Raw genomic sequence first — 23,153 nt, forward strand, 5'->3', positions numbered from 1 at the left:
TTTAATTCCTGTGCATGTGCTCTGATTGCTTCCTGAAAACCATATCTTCTGTGTTTCAGGTTCCTAATCAAGCATTTATTTTCTTCCTTATATGGGAGTTTATGTGTACCTGTTTCACACACCATGAAAAGCTGGAAAAGCAGTGTCTTTTTCTGTGGAGGGCTGGCAAGGAGGAGAAAAAAAAAAAAAAAAAAAAAGGCTTTCCGTTAGTAGATCTTCGTGGGTTATTTGAAATTCCACAAAAGGAAAAATTTTTTCATGGAGACATAGTGGAAATTGATCGTAACAAGACAGCAGACATTTTAAAGAGAGCCAGAAGCAAAAGCAGGACAAGAGTGATACATGAAGGAATGTGTCTGAGATGTGGTTTTGAGTGGAAGATGCATGAGACCTGGCTGGTTTTATTCAGCATAGATGGTGAATTCTGGAAACTTTAGTTAATGGGCCTTGATGCATTTGCCAACTCAGCTAAATCTGACAGTAAAACCAAGATTAAATCACCAAATCATTAGATTAGGTTAGATTTCAAATGAGGCAGAAAGACCCAAAAGCATTGGTTTGCTCTAATCAATTTCTAAAAATCTCATTCAGAGTTACTTCTAAATTGGCTGACAGTTTGTAATATTTTTATCTCAAATTCATTTTTGGGTGTGATCTTACAAATCCGGTCTTGTTTCACGATATCTGTTCTCAAGCCTCTCAACTGAATACCTCCTCCTAGTATTTTATTAACAACAATTACTTTGCTTGTTTTTCCAGAAACATGGGTTCGAAGAGTTTTCCCTTCAGGCTCTCAAGTCCCTGAAGATTCACTAAGAATTGAGCCTGAAACTAAACCACAGGCCGCCATTCACTCATCTGTTCCTCTACCAGGCAGTGTTATTGATTATGCAGAGGAGACACAAGAACATCAGTCATGTCTGATTAAAAGTGTTACGATTGAAGACACACCCAAAGAGGGTAAGCAGTACTTTGTGCCTCAGGTGTTCAGAATGAGAGTGTACTTCATCATTTTCCACAAAACAACAAATTGGTACCCCATTACCGTATTGTAGTCTCACAGCGGCACAACTGCATAAGTGTTATAGTCTATATTGCACCATCAGTGCTGATATAGCTTTAATATCACAGAATTAATTTCTGATGTTTCGACCAATTCAAAGAGTTGGAAGACTTCTTTCAAACACTGTTCTCCCTTTCACACCTGAACACTTCAAGGAGTTGTTCCTGTTGGGTGCTGTGGCTTGATTTTCTCTCAGCAGAGTGTTGCACACATCCAGAGTACTCATTAATAAACCTGAGTCTCATCTAACAATGTGGTCCACACCCGCCCCTACACGCATGCTTATTTGTTTTGTAATTTTTCAAAATTATATTTTGAAAATATTTTGACAGACCATGGGAAACAAGTCTGGAGTACAGCCTTTGCATTCAATGTATTTCTATTTTCAGGATCAGATGGAACTTTTCGAGTCTCAAATAAGTATCACATCCTTCTTATGCTTGTAGCTTTCTCAGTGACTTCCCAATCTCTCATTCTTTTTTATCTCTTTTACTCATTTAAAACTCTTTTGGTCCCAACAAAATTAGGGCATAACACATTTAAATCCAATGAATTAGTGAATGAAGAAAATTCAGAGAATTGCAACAATTTTCACCTGATTTTAGCACCTGAATTTTGTTAACAGATGGAGAGGGAAACTCATGGATGCATAAGCTTGGAATGAATATAAACAAGTGGTCATTTCTGAATTCCCTGATTGGATGGAGTGAAAATAAAGATCTAGAAAAAGGTATCCTTATATAGCAAATATTATTCTTTCTTTTTTGGAACACATAATACATTACATAAACAGGGAGGGCTGGTTTGATTTTTTCTTTCATGTGTGCTCTGACTGAATGAAGTTGTGTAGCTTGGATTTGTACAAGTCACCATTCTAAGTAATCAGATCAGTCTCTTTTGACCTTAAACACCTGTTAGTTAATTATGATATTTGGTTAAACATTATGACACTCATAATAATTTTCCAATAGGAAGTCACCTACCGAGTAAAGCCAGAGAGATCTGATTTAAAAAAAAAAAAAAAAGGAATTATATGTTTTAATCAACAAAAAATAAGATGAAAAGAAATTTAAAATTTTTATATTATACACACCTTGAATAACAGAATGGTAGGAGTTGGAAGGGACCTCTGGAGATCATCTAGTCTAGATGAAAGCAGGTTCACCTACAGCAGGATGCACAGGATCATGTCCAGGCAGGTTTTGAATATCTCCAAGGAAGGAGACTCCACAACCTCTCTGGGCAGCCTGTTTCAGTGCTCTGTCACCCTCACAGTGAAAAAGTTTTTCCTCATGTTCAGGCGGAATTTCCTGTGTTCCATTTTGTGCCTGTTGCCCCTTGTCCTGTCACTGGGCACCACTGAAAAGAGTCTGGCCCCATCCTCTTGACATCTGCTGTAAACAGGGTCTATCACAAAAATTGTAAAAGGTAGTTTTGAAGGAGGCTTTAAGTTCCCCTCTTAGCTGTGGTAAAAAACAGTGTTCTTAAGAGGCAGCATATTTCTGCACGATTTTGTTTTTAGCCTATGTTTTCATTTTTAGCTTTAATGAAACAAGTATATGTAAGTAATTAACATCAGAGTAGTCATGGACAAGTATTGTCAAACCACATAACTATGTGTGGTGGTGTCCATAGATCAAAGCCAACGAGTCAGAGTTGCTAGAATTCTTCTCCCAAAAGTTCATTTTCTTTGTTATCAGGAAAAAAGATAGGTTTAAAAACTATACTTGATGTCTCTAATAAAAATTTTAAAATGTAATATGTACATCTGGAGTTGCTGTGCATTTTAGTTTTATACTTCAAGTTGATTAAGTAATTTTTGTTATACGGTAGATCATCTCAACACATCTGGAGTTTCTTCTGATGCTGATCACAAAGCAACTGAGCTGGAGGCATGTACAACCAAAGAAGTGCCATATATTCCATACAAGTTAGCTACATTATACATCAATAAGGTAAAAAAAAAAAAACAACACCCTGTCCCACCTAAAAAAAGACTCATCATGAATGAATAGTTTATAATACAAAAAATTGCCAATTGAATTAAGTGTCTCTTTTACTAGGATAACTAGGATATACTAAATTAATTGTGATAACTGTTTTCATCATATAAACTCAATTCACACAATCTTATTGCTTAGTAGGTTTCTTAACATTTGGAAGCCTGCACTTAAATTTTGAATAGTGACATAAAAATATAAAACTTAAAATGGAAATGCCATCTTAAGTTAAGATCAGGTATCAAGTTGCTTAAATCTGCCGGTTCCTAGTAGGGAAAAATTCCCTCGTAACTGTAAATGGAGAAAACACTTGCTTCCCATATATTTCTTGTCATGTTTCTCAATTGGTGGAAGTGGATTTTGACTTGGAGTGTGAGGTTTTCTTGTTATTGCAATATTTCTGGTAGAATTTTGGATTTTTTACTTAGCCAGTTTATTTTATGTTATGCAGTATCTGTGTGTATATGTATGCATGTATACATATAGGTATCCTGGTTTATTGGTTTCATTGGTTTGTTTATTCCACTAAATAAGCTCTTGTTCTTTCATTATGCATCAAAAAAGTTTCATGGTGACTTTTGCAGTATAGGCTAGCTGTAAGAAACAAGTTCAAATATCTGAAGCAATCTAACTAAGACATCTCAGAGCTCTGTGGGTAGTAAGAGGGATAAACCCATCTGGATCTTTTCAGTCTTCTAGCAGAGGTTTTTCTTGTGTCTTCACCTTTTAATTGTGTCCCTTTAAAATTCCTCTACTTCTGTAATATTGTTTTTGATGGGGGGTAAATAGGACAGTATATTTCAATACTGGATTGCTGCTTTGCCACTTTCATATCATTTGAACTGTGATAGTGTCACATGGTAGAGATTTTTCACTCCCAAATTAACTGCTTGTAAATACTAAGAAAGATTCGATCTGTCATTGTAGATCAATGCTAACAATGGCAAGTATTTAAAAATAATGCAACAGCCACCACAAAAAAAAATCTGAGATCTTTTCTTTTTCAGTTTTATTTCGTCTGAGCCATCAGCAGAATCTGCATCGTATTAAGCTTAAATTAAGAATTGAAACCAAGGAACACTCTGGAAAAGCTCTAGGTTTTTATAATTTACATATAATCATGTTCATTATTGCTGTAATTCAGCCAGAAGTATGTTAACCTCATTTAAGACGCTCATATGTCAGTGTATGTAATTTGACATTGCATTTACCAGACAAGTATGTCAAAAGAAAAGTGGACAACTGGCATAGGAAATAGTGGAATTTTCTTTTTGTGACTGTAATGAATTGGATTAGAAACAAAATTTTTAAACCAGAGTCACTAAGGATCCTGCTGCAATTTTAAGCTTAAATGATTCATTTTCAAAGAAGAAAAAGGTTGCTTTGCCAGTCCTTTTGGTAGATATCTGGTTTTTGTTATTCATGAAAAAAGCCTCTTTAAGTACATCTTAAAGTTATATCAATTTTGCAGGTTTTCAAATTATGTGAATGGAATACAAAATAAAATTGAGTGTATTCTGGCACCAGTTTGTGTTATTTCACTCTTAAATGCAAAAATGCAATCTTCTCCACTGCCTGCCTTTTTTTTTTTACTATTTTTCTCAGTAATAAGCTTCACAATGCTGTTTTTCTTTTTCAAGAACTTTAGAATAATTGTAATGATGATGTCTTCCATATTCAGTTCAGATCACTACAGTAAAAAGGAAGAGGTGAAGATGCAGTGCTAGGACCAGAAAAGAAAATCCATTTCAAGTCATATGTGTTACGTTATTGAATAAAAATACGTGTTTTCTAACTGTTGAAGCCTGAAAGCTTTGGCCTGCAATCCTCTTGGCTATTTATCTGTTTTCAAGATCAAACTTTTCTCTGTAGTGTATCTGTCATTTTAAGACAGGTACCTCAAAATTATTAGATAGTTCATTATAACTGGAGTTGCTAGTGCTCTGAGTTGATCATTTCCTTCATCCTCTGCAGATTGTAAAAGACATGCATCAAATGAAAAACAAACACATGACGATAATCAGACAACTAGACAATATAAGGAAAGAAAACCAGGTAATTATTCTGGAGCATTAGCACCGTTGTTGTGTCACACCATTAGTCAAAATGACACAGAGGGATAAAATCTACTTCATTCACATTTACATCTGCATTCAGGTACCCATTCTAAGTCTCCAGAAATAATGTCAATATATCTTTAAGTGTATTTGATCTTACAACTTTGTGAAATCTGGTTTTACTTTTTGTCTGGCACAGTTGTAGGGATTTTTCTAAACTTTATTTGTATCTAAATTTTCTCTTAGTGCCACCTTCCTCTAATGACTGACATTATGGTCAGAACATTTGAATTTATGTAGGTTGTGCCTCTCAAGAATGATCTTATTGAAAGGACTGTGCCAAGCTGGACTGCCTTCCCTCATTGCTAAACTGGAAAGTTTTATGTCCTGCTGTTGGTACTTTCTCCTCTACTTTGCACTTTGCTTTGCTTTAGCCTTGCAATGTTTTGTCAATAAATTTTACAGAATAGCAGAATCCCTCCACCTGTAAACTCCTACAAAGTTACAATGACGATCCAGAGGTGCCAGTCCTGTGACTATAACCCCACAGTGCCTCACTTTTCTTACTGGAAGCATTTCTGTATTCCTTTAGTCAGCAATTCTCCCAAAATATTAAATTACCCACATCCTCTTTGGTTACACTGTTCTGAAACCTTTTTTTGCAGCCACTGCTTCATCTTTCCGCTTATTTGCCACATGGTTCTCCTTTTCTGATACAGAGAGAGACAGGCACTTAGTTCCTATGCAGATAGATGTTTTCCATACAATTAAAGTTTTTTCTGCATGCATAGAGAGAACAGATTCAGAAATTCCTCTGGAACCTCCAAGGGGAAGTGAACAAACACTTCAGACTGTCAAGCAAACTTGAGAGATTTTGCTGTACGTAGAGTACAAAGGCTTGGTATCCTTTGGTGGGGAACAGGACTTTGTCTTATTCTCAGGTTATCGCATTTGCACAACCACTGCAATACCTGTGTAAATCTATTTCTGTGCTTTAGTAGGAATGTAACCCTTGCACAGTCACATTTACACTTTCAATTGACTCTGTAGATCACTAGGGGAAGAGAAAGAAAGAAATGGGAAGAACACAGATGCATAGTAAGAGAGAATTACCTGCTGGGCACAGAGGCGAACACAGTGACTGTAATGATCTTTCTTCACAGAATCTCTTTCATTTTGGCTGTTGTAATGTGTTATTATTTAAAATCTCTGAAATAAAAATCATTCCTAGAAGCACTGGAATATCTGTTCTTTTTAAAGTTTCTGAAAGCTTCTTATTTGTTTGTATTTCTCATATAATTTTATTGCCTTTTTAGGTGTTTCCTGTTGCTGAGAGTTATTTTTTGTGCTACTTATATTGTATCTTAGACTTCCAAGCTTTTGTTTGCTGAGCAAAGTTTAATTTCTTTCAAAATGCTTAGCTATGCTTAGAATGAATTCATTTTGGTCTGCTCTCAGAAAGGCTTTGGTTTTCAGTTCTGCAGAAAAACAGAGAAAGGATAAATTACTATAGTAGTGAGTTTTGCTTGAAATCTGCAGCAGATGAAAGTAAAAACCTGTGATCAATAAGAACTGTTTGCAGACAATAAAAAGCACTGAAGAAAGAGAACCAAGCATTACCTATTGTGGAAACTGTTCTCTTTATCATGCTTGGCTTTCATGTTTTCCCTTACTATTCGTTTTCTCAATAAACTTTTGTAACACAGGAGCAGACTATAACTACTATAAAGAAACGTTATAGTGAGAAAATGAGGAGTCTGAAATCCCAGTTAGAAGCTTACCGAGAGCTGATGATCAAGAGCAACACACGCTGGCAAGATACAATTAAGGTAACCAAGAAGTACAATTTTTACATGAGGGTAAGAATGATGGGTATGTCCACAGGTTACAGGAACAGGCTGCATAAGTAATGTTTTCTTCTTAGGGACAGACAGTCAAATGAAGACACATAGTTTGTGAAATTAATACAAAACTATGTCTGTCTCCTTCTGGAGATGAATAAAGCCTTACACAGTATGTTTCTAAAAGTTTTCATAGATTGGCCTATGTTCATGGCCGTAATTAAAACTCAGTGTGGGGTTTTCCCATACTCTCTATGCTTACACACTTGGATAGCTTTGGTTTTGTGAAAAGTGTAAAGATCTTCACAGAATATATAGGATGTGTATCGGTTTTGTGGTGATGAAAGGACATTTATCCTGTTCCTCCTTCTGTATTGCTACCAAGGAAAAGGTTCAGCATGTTCATGCCTTTAGGGAGGGTCTTTAGAATCAGGCCACCTCTGGTCACATGTGGTCATCGAAAATTGTTCAATTTGTATTATTTTTGTGGAAGAACCCAGGACTTAGCAGCCTGGTCCAAATGTTATGATTTTTCAACATGTGTGAAACAAAAATCCCAAACTATAGGCCTCTTTCATTGCTGCTTTCATTTTGAAAAATGGAGCACTGGTGTAGGAAATGTAATCCTTGTTGTCTTATTCTACTGCCTTCAGAGCCTGAGGGAAAGAAACAGACAACTGATGCAGGAGAAAGATGATCTTCTTCACCAAATGAAGCAACAAACAGAGAAATGGGAAGAAGAAAAGGTAAACAAAGCTAGTTTGGGTTTTCTTTTTGGTGTTAGGCAGTGTTCTCATTACCATTTCCAGTGTGTACTGTTTCCAGGAGTCTAAGGGACATGGAAACCACACTGTCTACCTTTAGATATGTACATCTAACTCAGCTAGAATCGAACTGCTATGCACCTGTTTTCCTTTCTTTTTCAGAGAACCCAAACAGTTTTTCAGCCTTTAAACACCAATAAAGATGGCATATTTATTTTTGTCATACATTATTAATCCCTCCATTACCAATTATTAGATTGCAATTTCTCTCTCTCATTTCAAATTTCATGTCTTTTGAAGAGTTTTAAAATCACAGTAGAGCATATTTGTTATTTTTTATTTAGAAATTATCATTAAAAGTCAACAAAAACTTCACTTCATCTAATCTACTACAAAACTGCAATGCAACTGGTTGACCTAGTAGCAAAACTACCTCACTTGGTAGATCCCAGGAAAAAGGGATATGCTTAAAATTCTTCAGGTTTTCCAAATTTTTCTGTAATAATGCAACTGCAGTTTGCTAAAGATCTGAGGTGGCTGCAGAGGTGGGAAAAGAAAGAAATTTGTTGGGTTTTTATAGATAGCGTCTGAGAGCATGGTCTGAAAATTGTTGTTTTCTGCATAGTGTTCTATTCCACATAACATATGCAGGTCTTCCTGTAATTTTGCAAATCTTCAACATTGCTTTATAACAGCCAATTTTCATTGCACTACCCCAATACATGTATTCAGGGAGATCTTAGCTAACCTTGTGGTGGGGTAGGGGGCATGGAGAGAGTCTCAGAGCCAGATTCTCTTTTGCATTTATGAAACTGAATGCAGATTTCTGTAGGATTTCTGAATGAAGACCTCAGGAGTTATTTTTCTCAACTGACGTAGCACCGCCTTTTGATTAAATTTTGCATAGCACTACTGTTTAAAACAGGTTTTCTTTTTTCAAACACTTTCAACACTGTCTACTGCAATAGTACACTATTACTGGTTGATAAACTGTGAAAAATCATGTGTTTAACACATCCTTTGAACTAATTGTTATAAATCAATGCAATGTAGCAAAAATATTATAATAAATAGTAACAAGTGGTGAGGATACAATGTCCTAAGGCCTGTAGGAAGAAGGAATATTTTCTATTAGGCCAAAATAGTGCTGGTAAGATTTGATGCACACAACCTTTTCTTCAGGGCTGCCTTAGGACTGTGCTTCCAAAAGCCTTTGTTCTTGAACTGTTTCAAGAGTCTCTATATTTTTTTGTCTCTTCTTTCATTCCAGTAGTGTGAATAAATGCTAAAGAAAACATAAGTGTAGGACATCTTGGTACAGGCTGTTGTGAAAATGCTAGACACTGAGCAGTCTCTGGATTATTTCTATTACTGCACAACAGCTCATTTGTGCAGGCTGTGCCTGTAAGTGGCAACAACATTGACTATTACTGATTATTCTCCCCAAAGAGATATAATGAAAACTACTAACATTGATTTCCTGCTCTCTTCTTTTCTTGTCTTGCAGGTCTGGATTCTAGAAAATATGTGCAAAAACCTAGATTATCTTTATACCCAGCACACACTGAGTGAGTTTTGTATTTCAGACACAGATTTTCTTGATCTATTTTCTTTCCTGTTTGTTAACACTGAGGTGCATACCAGTTGAAGTCAATATAAGGTTTTCCATTGCAATACTGTGTCATAGATGGAATAAAAAAGGAGTGTTGAAGCTACAAACAATGTCTGTCATGACTGCAAACTCCTTAGCATAACTGGCTTGTTACAGTCAGTGTTGGCTTTGAGTAGGTTTATTTCAGCACTTGCAGCTTTCCCTTTAGAACTTTAAAACAAAACAAAGCATGATCCCTTTTAAATTCTTTGACTTTTAATAAATAAATGGAATACTTGACTATTAGATGTATTAGTCCATCATAAATTCTTGATTTCTAAAGGGCAATAATTTGGCCTGCCTAGACAATATTCTAGGATATGCGGATTAGAAATGCATAAGTTGTTCTTACATGTTTTTCCTATTGTTTTCAATTCAGCTTTGCAGGAACTCCATAACATCAGTCTATACGTGAAAAAAGTGCATGACTTCATGAATTTCCAGATAAAAATTCTTCAGCAAAAGTCTGAAAAGACAGAAGGAGAAAAAGCAGATGTGTCAGAGGTTTTAGAATTAAAAAGAGAACAAGTGAGAACAAAAATGTCACTGGTCATTCAGTGAAGGTATTTCAAAGGCAATCAGGCTGAATCTAGCAAAGGCTGAAGTAAACCATGGGACAAACTGATAGTAAAAACTGTGTGCAAATATATACATAGCTTGAGGATGATGAATTGGTAATGAATGGTTAAAACACCACGGTAATGAAACAAATTCTTATTCTCCTGGAATCGCTTATAGTGTGCTACTGTTCTCATTATAATATTGGATAATATAAACCTTGCTACAAAATCTTTTAAAGATCTTCTTAGAATTAGAAAAACTGTATTCTGAATATTGGAACTAAGAAGCCTTTCTCATTCGATATTTCTTTTGCTTTTCTCCATTTTTACTTTACCTTTCTCATTAAAACTTTGGCAACTTCATTTGAAAAAAATTAAAATCTAGGCCCTGACTTAGTGTAGAAGAGTAATCTTTGTTCCCCCCCCAGGTAGCTAATGAAGAAGAGAAGCCTGAATGGTCAATTTGGCAAGCACACACCATGTTGCAAAAGATAGAGGAATCTTTGCAGAAACGCAAGAGGGAAGTCACTGAGCTCCTACAAAGTGAAAGAAGATACAACAAGGCAATGAAACCTCAAATCACAGTGCTGTTATTCTTGGAAACTCTTGTCAAGAAGGTAAGAACTTGGTTACTGCAAAGATGAAAAATGGTTTACTGGGGTTTCTAAAAAGTTCAATGAGTAAAAAAGTGCAGGTTTATTTACTAATTATATTGTCTTAAAAAAATGGAAAAGTTATTTTATATACATTTTTTTAGAGGCTACAGGTGAGATTTTCAGAATAGCACATGGAATTAAAGAACCATAAATACCCACTGAAAGTCAGCCTGCGGAAAACTGATCAGGCCAACCTGCACAGTCCTTCACTGGCATTACTTTAAAAGATAAATTGATGAAGCATAAGCATAGCATCATGGAAAAAAACCCATGTTTTTCTATCCTTCCAGTTGTTATGAACTACATGAATTAAAAACAGATATGCCAGCTTTACAGGAAATATCTAATTTTTGATCCGCGTTAGGTTCACACCATATATTGTGATGTTCCTGAGGCACAACAGTACATCAATCAGCTTATCAGGAAGAACGAGGATGAAAGGGCTGATCGGAAAGAAGCCTTTAATAACGCTCAGGCTGACATTCTGTCCTATGAAGTATTTTATGGAAATGAACCCATGGATGACAAAAGGTATATCGGATAGTTAGGAAAGCAAAGATAGAAATAATACAGAAAAATAATGAGCCATTTTCACAGAGAGAAAATACATTTTAAAGAATGCTATTATAATTTCCATGCAGAGTTATGGGGGAAAAAGTCAAAGTAGAGTCTACATTTATATTAAGAAAGAAATCAGGGAACTTAGAAACACCAGCTACAAAAAGCTGGAAAATATTTCAGCTGAACTGGCTTGTGCAAGTTTTATATAGTGTTTTATAAAATATGCTGAAGTAAGCGTATTTGGCAAGCCTGTGTTACAACATCAACATCTGTTTCTTCCTACATTTTTATAGGATGTTTCTTCCTCATATTCTGGGTAATTGTATCTTTCTTGTGGTTTAAGTAACCATTTCCTTACAAAACTTTTTTTTCTTTTTTTTTTTTTAATGGCAGGACACAGCTCTCAATGAAGCTTTTCAGAAATCTTGGGAAAGCAAAGTCTGACTTAGAAGATGTTGAAACAGAGAAAATTGTATTTGATTGTGTCTGGAGAGGGGAAATCCCCAACTGGATTAAAAGGGATTGTCTTTATGTAGCCTTGCCAGGTGAGAAATCCTCTTGTTAATTCAGAGAAGGCTAATTGTCATCAGCCAACTCACTTTTGAATATAGGAAAACACAGCACAGCAGTAAAAGGCATTTAGATGCATGCTTTTCCGTGCCATAAAGTATCCCATGAAACATCTTCAGTTAGGTGCATTTTAATAAATTAATATATGAATTTTAATGTTGGGTCATGGCTTGTAAACATATGGTTTCCACATTAATACCCCACTGTTCATCTTTTCTTTGGTATCTTTGTCATTCTGAAAATCAGGTGTCTTTTGTATATTATGTCTAAATATCTCAGCAGGTTTCCAAGGTAGACACACACAGAAACCTCCCCCATATTTGACAGCCATGCACTGAATGCAACAGCAAATGTAGAATTCAGAAGTAAACCCTTCAGAATAAAACTTCAAAACATCCATTGCATGAATTTAACACACTGTGCACTTCTGAGAAGACTAGTAGAAAACCTGTTTCAAATATTTGGCTTGCTTTTTCCATGATTCTGCAACACAAAACATGGTTTTGGTAGTTTAGGGAGGGAAAGGAAGGCAGTTGTGAACTTCTCTTTGAAAAAATGACTATTTCTAATTTACAAGATTTCCTGGGCTATATCTTTATTATATGTAACCATATAATTGCTGGAACTCACCAGAAGACGTTGCAACATGCTCTGACAAGGCAGAGACACCATCCAGAGGAACTCATGCAGAAGTTTAAAATGGAAATCAAGGTAATATATTACAATGTATCATCCCACATGGTTTTAAATAAGATATTAAAAAATTGCCCTCCTTTTCCTAACTATTCTTAATGGGTTTGAGATTTCCTCTAGATGTATGTGATGTCTGTAAGTGCATCTTTTTTCCATAGAGCAAATCTCAATGGAAATTAGATACAAAGATCTGTAGTCATATATCTGTAGACCCTAAGCACATTTACGTTAAAGAATCACACAGTTTTGCTAACTAGTGAATTACATGCTCACACCTTTCTGTGTATGAAAGGATTCACATGTTCTACATCTGTATATCCATTTGATTTAGCTCTTCTAGACATGATTTAGTGGGCATGGTGGTATTATGTCGACTGTTGGACTTGATGATCTTAGAGGTCTATTCCAACCTAATGATTCACAGAATCACAGAATCACAGAATGATTCTATGATTTTACTGTTTACATACAGATCTTTTTGTGCATCTTGATGGCACTTGATGCCTGTTACAAGTAAAGATACATTAGAATTCTAGAATCATTTATGTTGGAAAAGATCTTTAAGATCATCAAGCCCAAAGGTTAGCCTAGCACTATCGAGTCCACCACTAAACCATATCCCTAAATGCCACATCTACACGGCTTTTAAATATCTGCAGGGATGGTGACTCAACCACTTCCCTGGGCAGCCTGTTCCAACGCTCAACAAACCTTTCAGTAATGAAATTTTTCCTAATATCCAATCTACACCTCCCCTGGCACAGCTTGAGGCTGTTTCCTCTTGTCCCATCATTTGTTACCTGGGAGAAGAGACCAACACCCACCTGGCTACAACCTCCTTTCAGGTAGTTGTAGAGAGCAGTAAGGTCTCCCCTCAACCTCCTCTTCTCCAGACTAAACAACCCCACTTCCCTCAGCTGTTCCTCATAACACTTGTGCTCTGGACCTTTCACCAGCTTCATTTTCTTTCTTTGGACACAGTCCAGCACCTCATTGTGTGCATATATCTAATGATTCGGGATACACGGATTTCCTGTTTAGTAGTAGGTTACAAGTGAAATATTGACTCATCTGCATTTACATCAGAGTAAGTAACTGAAATAAGTAACTGTTTGAATTGAGTTTTCTCTGCTGAAAGTGACCCAAATACATACTTCACTGATGCAACGAAAACCAGAGTGCAAAACTGCATTTACCATATTGCTGGTGTTGGTTCTCAAAGTGAATAGCCTCAACATTGCCTGGAGTCATTATCTCCTCTGCACAGACATTAACACAACAACCATCATACCAAGTTAATGTACAGAAATTCTTCACTGTTAAGTAAAGAACACAAATTGCAAAATATTTATATTGGTAATTATTAGTTATACCATTGGTTGCATTTTTTTTTTGTTTGGTTTTGATTTTTTAAGTTTAACGAAGAACAAAGGCACAGTAAGAAATACCAACACTGGAACAAGGTCCAGTTTAGAGAGGGACACTGGAGAAAAAGCTTGAAGGAGGAAAGCACTTTCTGCTGTATTTCTGGAGTGGAAAATTAGTTGCAAGAATTAAAAGCCCATAATTCGCTAAATATCAGAAAACTTACCCCTTTTAAGAAGTGCTTTTAAACTTTTTTAAAAAAAAATCCTACCAACATTATAACCTGAAAGAGTCTGTGACTGAATGAAGAAGTCCAAGTAAAACAGGTAGAGATCTGCTTGCAAGTGGATAGGATGCATCTCACTAAACTTTTGCTGTCTAAAATGGGACATGTAACATGTCTCTACAAGCAACATATGCAGCGAGGTTGCTCCAAAGGTTAATGTTCCTCTGTGAAGCACAAGCTTCCAGAATTAACTTCACTCTGTACCTCTTCAAAGTACTATTCAGTGTTTGTTTTAAAGTGCTTTTACCATAGTAAGTGTTTTAACTTTTCAGCTTTTTTTTTAAATAAAAACAAAATTGAAGAAATCATAGATATGAAGAAAAGCTTAAAAATATAAGCTTTGAAATCATAGTTCTAATCAATCAAAGAACAAATGAAGGGGAAGATGATGGTTATTGTTGAAGACAACCACTTGTTGTCTTTAATGAATGGTAGTTGAAGATGATAATACCAAGTTCCTGGAAGAAAACGCACACTGAAAATTTAGATACAAAAAGTGCACTCTTAGGGTTGGGGCCTTTTCAGCTGCCAAGCATAGGCTATGAGTGGTTTATTTGCTAGAGTCAACCGAGTCAAGTTCCTAATATTACTGCCTGTATGTTAAGTTGAAAAAGTTTTATTCTGGCACTGACCTGGCATTCAGAAGGTAACATCGACAACCTTTAATTATTCTTAACTGCATGTCTGTTCATTATGTGCTTCTTCTAGGTTGGAATTACCTATCCAAAAAGAGCACTCTCTGCAGATGAAGCATACCATGATGGTGCTTTTATGCAAACACATTGATAAGTGTATTGTAAATATGTACTGCTGGGAACACAATGTCTGTTTCCGAGTGCCATTAATGTATTTATGGCCTGTTTCAATTGAGCTGTTAGTCCACTTTTCTGCAGTGAGACCATTGGAAGGGAATGTAAGAGAAAAGAAATGAGAACATAGATGTCGCTGAAACGTAGATGCATTATGGTGATGATGCTCAAGAGAAAAAAGGGCTAGAGTGGGTAAAGAAGAGGGTGATTGTGAGTGTTTAGTGATGAACACTCCACTCTGGGATGCAGAACCATTGACGATAAGTCCAACCATTAGACAGGACTCGACCAGTGTCAGACCACTACAGGAAGAGAAAAAAAACCTAGATATTTGTAAAAACTATATACAAACTGTGTGCAGGATATGCATATAGACACCAATTGCTTTTCTGCTGTAGTTAGAATTTTGAAGTATTTGGTGATGAGACACTTAAGCACAGTTTTAAGTTGGCTTTAAAGAATGGAAGTCATGGAACAAGCCAGAGTTCTATTATGTCAAAGGAGACTTTTGAACTGTGTTGCAGCTATCAATCTGTCCAGTGTAAAACAATTAAATACTTTCCATATAGTAGTGTAAAATAAAATAAACTGTCCAAAAAGAAATATGCACTTTGTTAAATTTATTGGTTAGCTTTGTTAACTATTTAAACAAAATCATCACGTGAAAAGATTGTGTCTGTGAAGGTTTGACATGATTTATATTATTTTTCTGACCTTTCTGAATGTCCGACTCTGAAACTTATAATTTAGCTCCTTCCATCACTTAATCTTATGTCTATGTAAGTTTGCTGAAGCAATTTCATGGTTTCGTATACATTTGTTCAAGTTGCTAGCTTTTATATGTTTTTAATTCTGCAATTGACAGAAAAAGATTAATTTCTTTGCTAGGCAATTGATTTTTACTTACTGACTGGGAATTAAATTTAATTAAAATTATTCACAAAACAGCACTTAAAATAGCTGCTCTTAAATACATTAAACTTTATTAAATTAACCAATATACCATAAAAACCACAAATGAAAATAAGAAAATAATGTCATTTTGATTTGGATAAGAATCAGAGAATCAAAGAATGGTAGGGGTTGAAGGGATCTCTGGAGGTTGTTTAGTCCAACCCCCCTGCTAAAGCAGGTTCATCTACAGTAGGTCACAGAGGAACTCATCCAGGCAGGTTTTGAATGTCTCCAGGGAAGGAGACTCCACAGCCTCTCTGGGCAGCCTGTTCCAGTGCTCTGTCACCCTCAAAGGAAAGAAGTTCCTTCTCATGTTTAGATGGAACCTCCTATGTTCAAGTTTGTGTCCATTACCACATGTGCTGTCACGGGGCACCACTGAAAAACGATTGTCCCCATCCTCCTGACACCCACCCAATAATTATTTTTAGACATTGATAAGATCTCCCCTCAGTCTTCTTAGGCTAAAAAGCCCCAAGTTCCCCAGCCTCTCTTCATAAGAGACGTGCTCTAGCCCCCTAATTACCTTTGTAGCCTTTTGCTGGATTCTCTTCAGTAGTTCCCTGTTGTTCTTGAACTGGGGAACCCAGAACTAGACCCAGCACTCCAGATGCAGCCTCAGCAGGGCAGAGTAGAGTGGGAGGAGAACTTCCCTTGACCTGCTGACCACAGTCTTCTTAATACACCCCAGGGTGCCATTGGCCTTCTTGGCCACAAGGGCACATTGCTGGCTCATGGGTAACCTGTTGTCCACCAGAACTCCCAGGTCCTTCTCCACAGAGCTGCTCTCCAGCAGGTCAGCCCCCAACCTGTACTGGTGCATGGGGTTATTCCTCCCCAGGTGCAGGACCCTACACTTGCCCTTGCTGAACTTTATAAGGTTCCTCTCTGCCCAGCTCTCCAGCCTGTCCAGGTCTCGCTGGATGGCAGCACAGTCTTCTGGTGTGTCAGCCACTCCTCCCAGTTCTATGTCATCAACAAACTTGCTGAGGGTGCACTCTGTCCCTTCATCCAGGTCATTGATGAATATATTGAACAGGACTGGACCTAGTATTGACGCCTGGGGAACACCACTTGTTACAGACCTCCAGCTAGAATCTGTGCCACTGTCCACAACCCCCTGAGCTCTTTCAGCCAATTTCCAATCCACCCCACTGACCATTCATCTAACCCACACTTCCTAAGCTTGCCTATGAGGATGCTGAAGGAGGAGGTCTCACAAGCCTTGCTGAAATCAAGGCAGATAACATCCATTGCTCTCCCTTCTTTTACCCATCAAGTCATGCCCTCGTAGAAGGCTATTAGATTAGTAAGCCATGACTTCACCTTGGTGAAACTATGTTGACTACTTCTGATAACCTTCTTTTTCTCCACATGTTTTGAGATGACCCCCAGAACAATCTGCTCCAACATCTTTCCAGGGATGGAGGTGAAATTAACTAGCCTATAGTTTCCTGGGTCATGCTTCTTGCCCTTTTTGAAGACTGAAGTGACATTGGCTTTCCTCCAGTCCTCAGGCACCTTGCCTCTCTTCCAGGACCTTTCAAAGACGAAGGATAATGGTTTAGCAATGACTTCTGCCAGCTGCCTCAACACTCATGGGTGCATCCCATCAGGACCCATGGACTTGTAAATACCCAATTTATTTAATTGATCTCTAACTTGATCTTCCTCGACCAAGGGAAAGTCTTCCTTCCTCCAGACTTTCTCCATTACCTCCGAAGTCTGGCACTCCTGAGGCCTGGCCTGAGTAGTAAAGACTTAAGCAAAGACGGCATTTAGTAACTCCAACTTCTCTGAATCCTCCATCACCGTGACACTGCCTCGTTCAATAGCAGGCCCACATTTTCTCTAGTTTTCCTTTTGCCTCCAATATACTTGAAGAAACCATTCCTGTTGATCTTGATGTCCCTTGTCATTTCTAACTCCAAGGAGGCCTTGACTTTCCTTGTTTCACCCCTGCATACTCTGACAGCATTCTTGTAATCTTCCCAAGTGGTCATTGCCTTCTTCCGTTCCTGCTTAATTCAAGTAAAGGATGTACTGGCATTAGTGAACCGACAATTTGTTTCTCATCCCCTTGGGCCAGATTTTTAATTGTACTCCTAAAGCTAAAAATACAAAAACATGTCTCTCACTGAGACAAATGAGATATCTAGATCCTACAGCAAGAACTGAAAAATTAAAATTCTATTAAGCACAGCAAATTTTAGTCCCTAATGCCTTAGAGAACAGGTGACTAGTTGTTTGGGTTATTTTTCAGTAGTGCTTATACTTTCCTGCTTTATTTTTATTTTTAAACTACAAAGACCAGTCTTTTTCCCCTATCAGCTCCCAAACTGCTTCCTGGTTTGGAAGAGGCTAATGAATTTTAGTGCATTTTTACACACACACACACAAAAAATTTATTTTAAGCAAGATCAAATCAGGACTTAAATACCAAAGCTGAAAAAAGGGTATTTATATCATCCTCAGATGATAAAAAAGAAAAAAAAGTCCATTTTATTTCCAAAAAATTCTGACTCTTTCTATCATGTGCAAATTTTATTCTGGTTTGCCTTCAAAACGATGCTCATAATACAACAGAGCAGCATTATAAATCCCTGGTAATTTTATTTTACTGTTCTCTGATACATGGAAACAAAAGAACAAACAAAAAGAATTGAAAAAGAATGCAATCAAGTTAAAGACCAGTATACTGAAAGAATAAATAATAATTGTTTAGAAATATTACAGTATACAGAAATTTCATTTTAAAATGCTTTTCTCTCACCAGGGATGAATTTTTGCTGTAGAAGTCAAGTACTGTTTAGGAAAACTTTTTACATATATATATATATATTTAACGTGTCTAATCTTTTGATCTGCAAACAATCAAATAGAAATATTTAATCTAGTTTATAAAATAGTGAATTCTTTTTGAGTAAGATATGATCATATCAATTTCTTATTGAATTGTGTTTGAATGCCCTGTAAAGATTCACTACAGCCACTGTAATAAAAAAAAATTAGTCCTGGAGGAGAAAAAAAAAAAACAAACTCGAACTAAAAAAATCAGCAGTAAACTGTAGGATAAAAGTCTCAGAATGTAAGTATGTCAGTTGTCTAATATCTACAAGGGAAGACAGTGAGTTAAAATTACAAAACACTGGCAAAGAAGCAGGCCTGTGACAATTTTCAACCCCCTATTCTACAATAATCTGAAACTTCCCAAGAATACCAATTAAATACTTAGAATTCTGTTATTAATGCCCAGCAGCAAAAAAGATTTCTTTACTGGTACTTATCATATTATAATTTGATAAATCCTCAGCTTTTCTATCAGTTCTTTTCTGTATTGCTTATACTTAGAGGGTTAGAAATGTCTCTGAAATTATTGCAAAATGAACGAAAAAATTGAATAAATTTTCATCCAAAAATCTTTTGCATGGCATCGTAAGTATCATAAGTAACAAGCTTCACTTTAATCTGAGATATATGGGTTCTACAGCTGTGAGTACCTTAGACATTCCTGCTAAAATTATTCTTGCAAGTGTAATTAATATTTTCTTAAAGACTCATGGTAAATTATATAAGAAGAGGATCAATCTTGGTACATTTCTGCAAAAACAATCACGATACCCTTCAGAAAAACTCTGAGATCACTGGTCTACGGATTGACCTCATTCATATTTCATACATAACTAGACAGCAAAGACATTGACTGCTGAGTAGCAACAGATATTTACGGTGTTAAGTTACAAATTGGAACTAAGCATCTCTCTGTCATTTTCTTCAATACTTTCCACTAATAAAACCAAAATGGTTCTGCCGTTTCATCACAGCTGAAATGTAAAGGCATAGGCAATTTAATCTTCCTGAACATTTGTTTAATATGTTGTTTCATGCAGATTTTGTGATAAAAATCTACAAACTACTTGTTAAAATGAGAAGCAGCTGCACACAATTTACCCGGTTTACTATAGTAGATTTCCTGAGAAAAATGTTCTTTCCTTGTTCAGGAAGGAACCCTACCTTTCTAATTCAGGGCAGCTTTGCAGAAACACAAAAGGATGTTATGAGTTTATATTAGCTGTTGAATTTTCATAGAATAAAATGGACCTGACTGGTTTTTTCATGCCTTTTAAACTTCATAGTTTGAAAATCATGAAGGCAAAACCTGTGCATTTCCAATGTGTGCATCTCTTGTTTGCCAGTGTGGGAGCAAGAAGAGGTGTAAATAAAAGACAAGATGTAGGTAGGAGATCTGAGAACAAAACTGCATTGCTCCTTACTGATTCTGCAAGGGGTAGGCAGAAAAATAAGTAAGTATCAAAATCGAGTTTTATTACCCTGGAACAGTATTTCCACAGACAATAGCCCAAAGTGAGTAGATATTCAAGGTGTTCCCTGTGTTCTCCTCGAAATGTTTGGTTTCCTGAGGCAAATAGCATGAGTCATCTTCCATTTTTACAAATACTGTTTTTACTAGTCTTCAGATATCTGGATCCTATCTAAAACCAGTATGAAAGGCAGAAGGAACAGCTCTGACAGTTACAAGAACAAAGCCTCCATTACATAACATTTGACAAAAGAAACCAAAACAAATTCCTCTGTCTTTCCAGAAAGGATGATTGCTAGAAAAAATTTGCAAAACATTTTTATTATTTATATTTTGGATTATGACAGTGGTTGTACAGAGAAAAATGTACTGAACCAGAAAAGCGTCAGTTCCCAAATATATTTGCATTTTACGTCAGCTTAGTCATAAAATTTAAAGTCTGTAACTAACTAGACAGGTAATATTCAAATTCACTTTTTGGTTACGTGGTTTATTAACTATTTGTGTACAGAGAACCCATGTTCTTCATTACCACAGCATAGCATTTGTGATTTAGCTCGTTACTAGGAAAAAAAAGCTGAAAGAAATGAAACATTAAGTTTGGATCTTACCAGCATCTTTCTGCCCTGTTCTAGCCTGAGAGGCACAGCTTTTCTGATCTGGGGTGTGTTCAGCGGCTGCTCCGTAGCTCTTCAGGACACCTGACCTGCAACACACTAATTCCTAGGATGGTTAGCTTGTCCTTACCAACTTAGTAGTGGCTTTCTCATTATCTTAGACAGTAACAAAACTCTGGTGTTACTTTATATATCTTTTTTTATATCACTGTTCCAGTAGAAATTTGACATACTCTGTATCATTACAACACAGAGATGCTTTGCGGATATGACTGTCTTCAGCATAAGACAGGTTATATATAAGATAAAAGCAGTTCTCAGTTCTTTCATGTTTTTAAAGGTATCTGCAGCTCTCATATTAACCCATCTCAGTCTCAGGTGCTTTCTCCCTCATGTGAAATCTGCCACTGAATTAATTTTTATCTAACATGGAAATCTGAATCTCATCAGACAAATTTGTTTCTACTATTCACATTAGAATAGATGTAAAAAGTATTATGAAATTAACATAAAAGAATATTTTGCTTTAAAGGAACCATTAAGGGTCTACTTATGGTCCAGTCCTAGTTTCACAGTTCTCTGACTATTGCTTGTTTCAGCTGTGTAGTTTCGGAGTTTCATCTCTTCTTATGTGCTTTAATGTTAGTCCATATATAGTGTGATGGAAAAGATACCATAATAAAAAAAAAAAAGAGAGGCTTCAAAGTAGGAATGCAAGATAGTGGCAGCAAGATGCAAAGTCAGCTGGACTGAGAGAATACACGAGGGAGATGGGTTTTAATTTAGAGAGGGTTCAGTTTTTTAATCTTGTGCTACATAAAGTCTCCTTATCATTGTGCTTACACCTTTCTGCAAAAGGAGAGGGGGGAAAAAAGGATTATCTATGATGTAACTAATACTATCAGTGTTGACAAACTGAGTCTATCTGAAAAAGTCTATGATTTTTCCTGCTAAAAATCAGACACGGGTTTTGCAGACAGTGAAGGCTTTAATTTATGATTTTTTAAAACATTAAAAGCAAATTTCTGACAGAGTTTTTGTCCCTTCTTGTGTTCCACAGAATATATGCCTTTGTCTGGTGGCAGAACTGTTCATCTCCCAGAGAAACGGATGTCACTGTATCTAAACTAAAAATCACCTTAACTGAAATGCTCAGCATTAGTAGAAACACGTGTCTTCACTTGGATGTTTTTTAGTCAAACAGGTTTCTGTCAGATCTGGCCCTACTTGGCCTGACCCTTGTGCAAGAAAAGAAATGAGATGTCCTTTTCAGTCCTGGCTTCCCCTCATCTTCTCCTTCAGCTTTTGACTTGCTAGAACATCTTTATAAATAATCTGGATGACAGGACTGAAAGCACCCTCACCAAGTTTGCTGATGTCACTGAACAGGGTGGCAAGGTGGACACATCAGAACAGAAAGCGATCTTTCAGAGAGACCTGGACAAGCTGCGAGAGTGGGCTAGCAAGAGCTGAGTGAAGTTTAGCAAAGTGGAAGTCCTGCACTTGGGATGATATAACCAAAGAGTCCAGTACAGGCTCAGATCTCTGTGGCTGGGGAGCGGCCTTGATGAGAAAGACCTGGAGGCACTGGTGGACAACAAGCTGAAGACAAGTCAGCAGTGCACGACTGCAGCAACCAAGGCAAATTGTATCCTGAGCTGCATCCTTAGGGGCAGTACTAGCAGAGACAGAGCAGTGATCATCCCACTCTACTCGGCACTTGTCAGGCTGCACCTGCAGTACTGTATCCAGTTCTGGTCCCTGCAATTCAAGAAAGACTGGAGAGGGTCAAAGGACGGCCACGGAGATGATCAAGGGGCTGGAGAACCTGCCCTATGAGGAAAGCCTGGAGGGATTAAATCTGTTCTCATTGGAGAAGAGGAAGCTCAGGGGGGGCTTAGCACAGTATTCCACTACTTAAAGGGCAGCTACTAAGAGGTCAGAGGTTCTGTCTTCAAAAGGAGCCACATGGAGAAGATAAGGAGCAAAAAGTACAAGTTCGACCAGAAAAGATTTCTTCTCAACATAGGAAAGAATTTTTTTATGAGAACAATCAATCACTGGAACAAGCTCCCCAGTGGTATGATTGAGGCTTCATCACTGGAGGTTTTCAAAACATGGTGGGACAGGATGCTAGCTGATCTCATCTAGGCTCCCTTTCCCATGAAAGGTTGGACCAGGTGATCTTCTGAGGTCCCTCCCAACCTGGGCTGTTCTGTGATTCTATTGATGGTGGCAGTCTAGAGTAAAGCCAAAGGTGTGTCTGGGTGCACAGGAAGACCTCTCCACTTCCCAGTCCCTGTCAAATGAATGTGCACTCAGAAGTGCTGGTCCCTGGCTGAGGATGGACTCTGGAGCACATTTTCTCTTACATTCCCAGTAGAA

General features: G+C 37.0%; 1 protein-coding gene across 1 annotated transcript in view; it reads left to right on the forward strand.

The window, feature by feature from the left end:
- The window catches only part of LOC147413269 (uncharacterized), a 37,479-nt gene extending 22,683 nt beyond the window's left edge, over window positions 1–14,796 (forward strand). The window contains exons 2-14 of the mRNA XM_086480085.1: window positions 760–960; window positions 1,689–1,793; window positions 2,897–3,018; window positions 5,038–5,118; window positions 6,827–6,949; window positions 7,615–7,707; window positions 9,233–9,293; window positions 9,756–9,904; window positions 10,365–10,553; window positions 10,957–11,123; window positions 11,547–11,698; window positions 12,357–12,434; window positions 14,776–14,796. Of these exons, the coding sequence (XP_086336211.1) occupies window positions 760–960; window positions 1,689–1,793; window positions 2,897–3,018; window positions 5,038–5,118; window positions 6,827–6,949; window positions 7,615–7,707; window positions 9,233–9,293; window positions 9,756–9,904; window positions 10,365–10,553; window positions 10,957–11,123; window positions 11,547–11,698; window positions 12,357–12,421 (1,508 nt within the window). The 3' untranslated portion in view covers window positions 12,422–12,434; window positions 14,776–14,796. The remainder of the gene's footprint in view (window positions 1–759; window positions 961–1,688; window positions 1,794–2,896; window positions 3,019–5,037; window positions 5,119–6,826; window positions 6,950–7,614; window positions 7,708–9,232; window positions 9,294–9,755; window positions 9,905–10,364; window positions 10,554–10,956; window positions 11,124–11,546; window positions 11,699–12,356; window positions 12,435–14,775) is intronic.
- Window positions 14,797–23,153: the final 8,357 nt, after the last annotated feature.

The sequence above is a fragment of the Leptosomus discolor genome, chromosome Z (assembly GCF_034619465.1).
Source record: "Leptosomus discolor isolate bLepDis1 chromosome Z, bLepDis1.hap2, whole genome shotgun sequence".
NCBI classification, from domain to species: domain Eukaryota; kingdom Metazoa; phylum Chordata; class Aves; order Leptosomiformes; family Leptosomidae; genus Leptosomus; species Leptosomus discolor.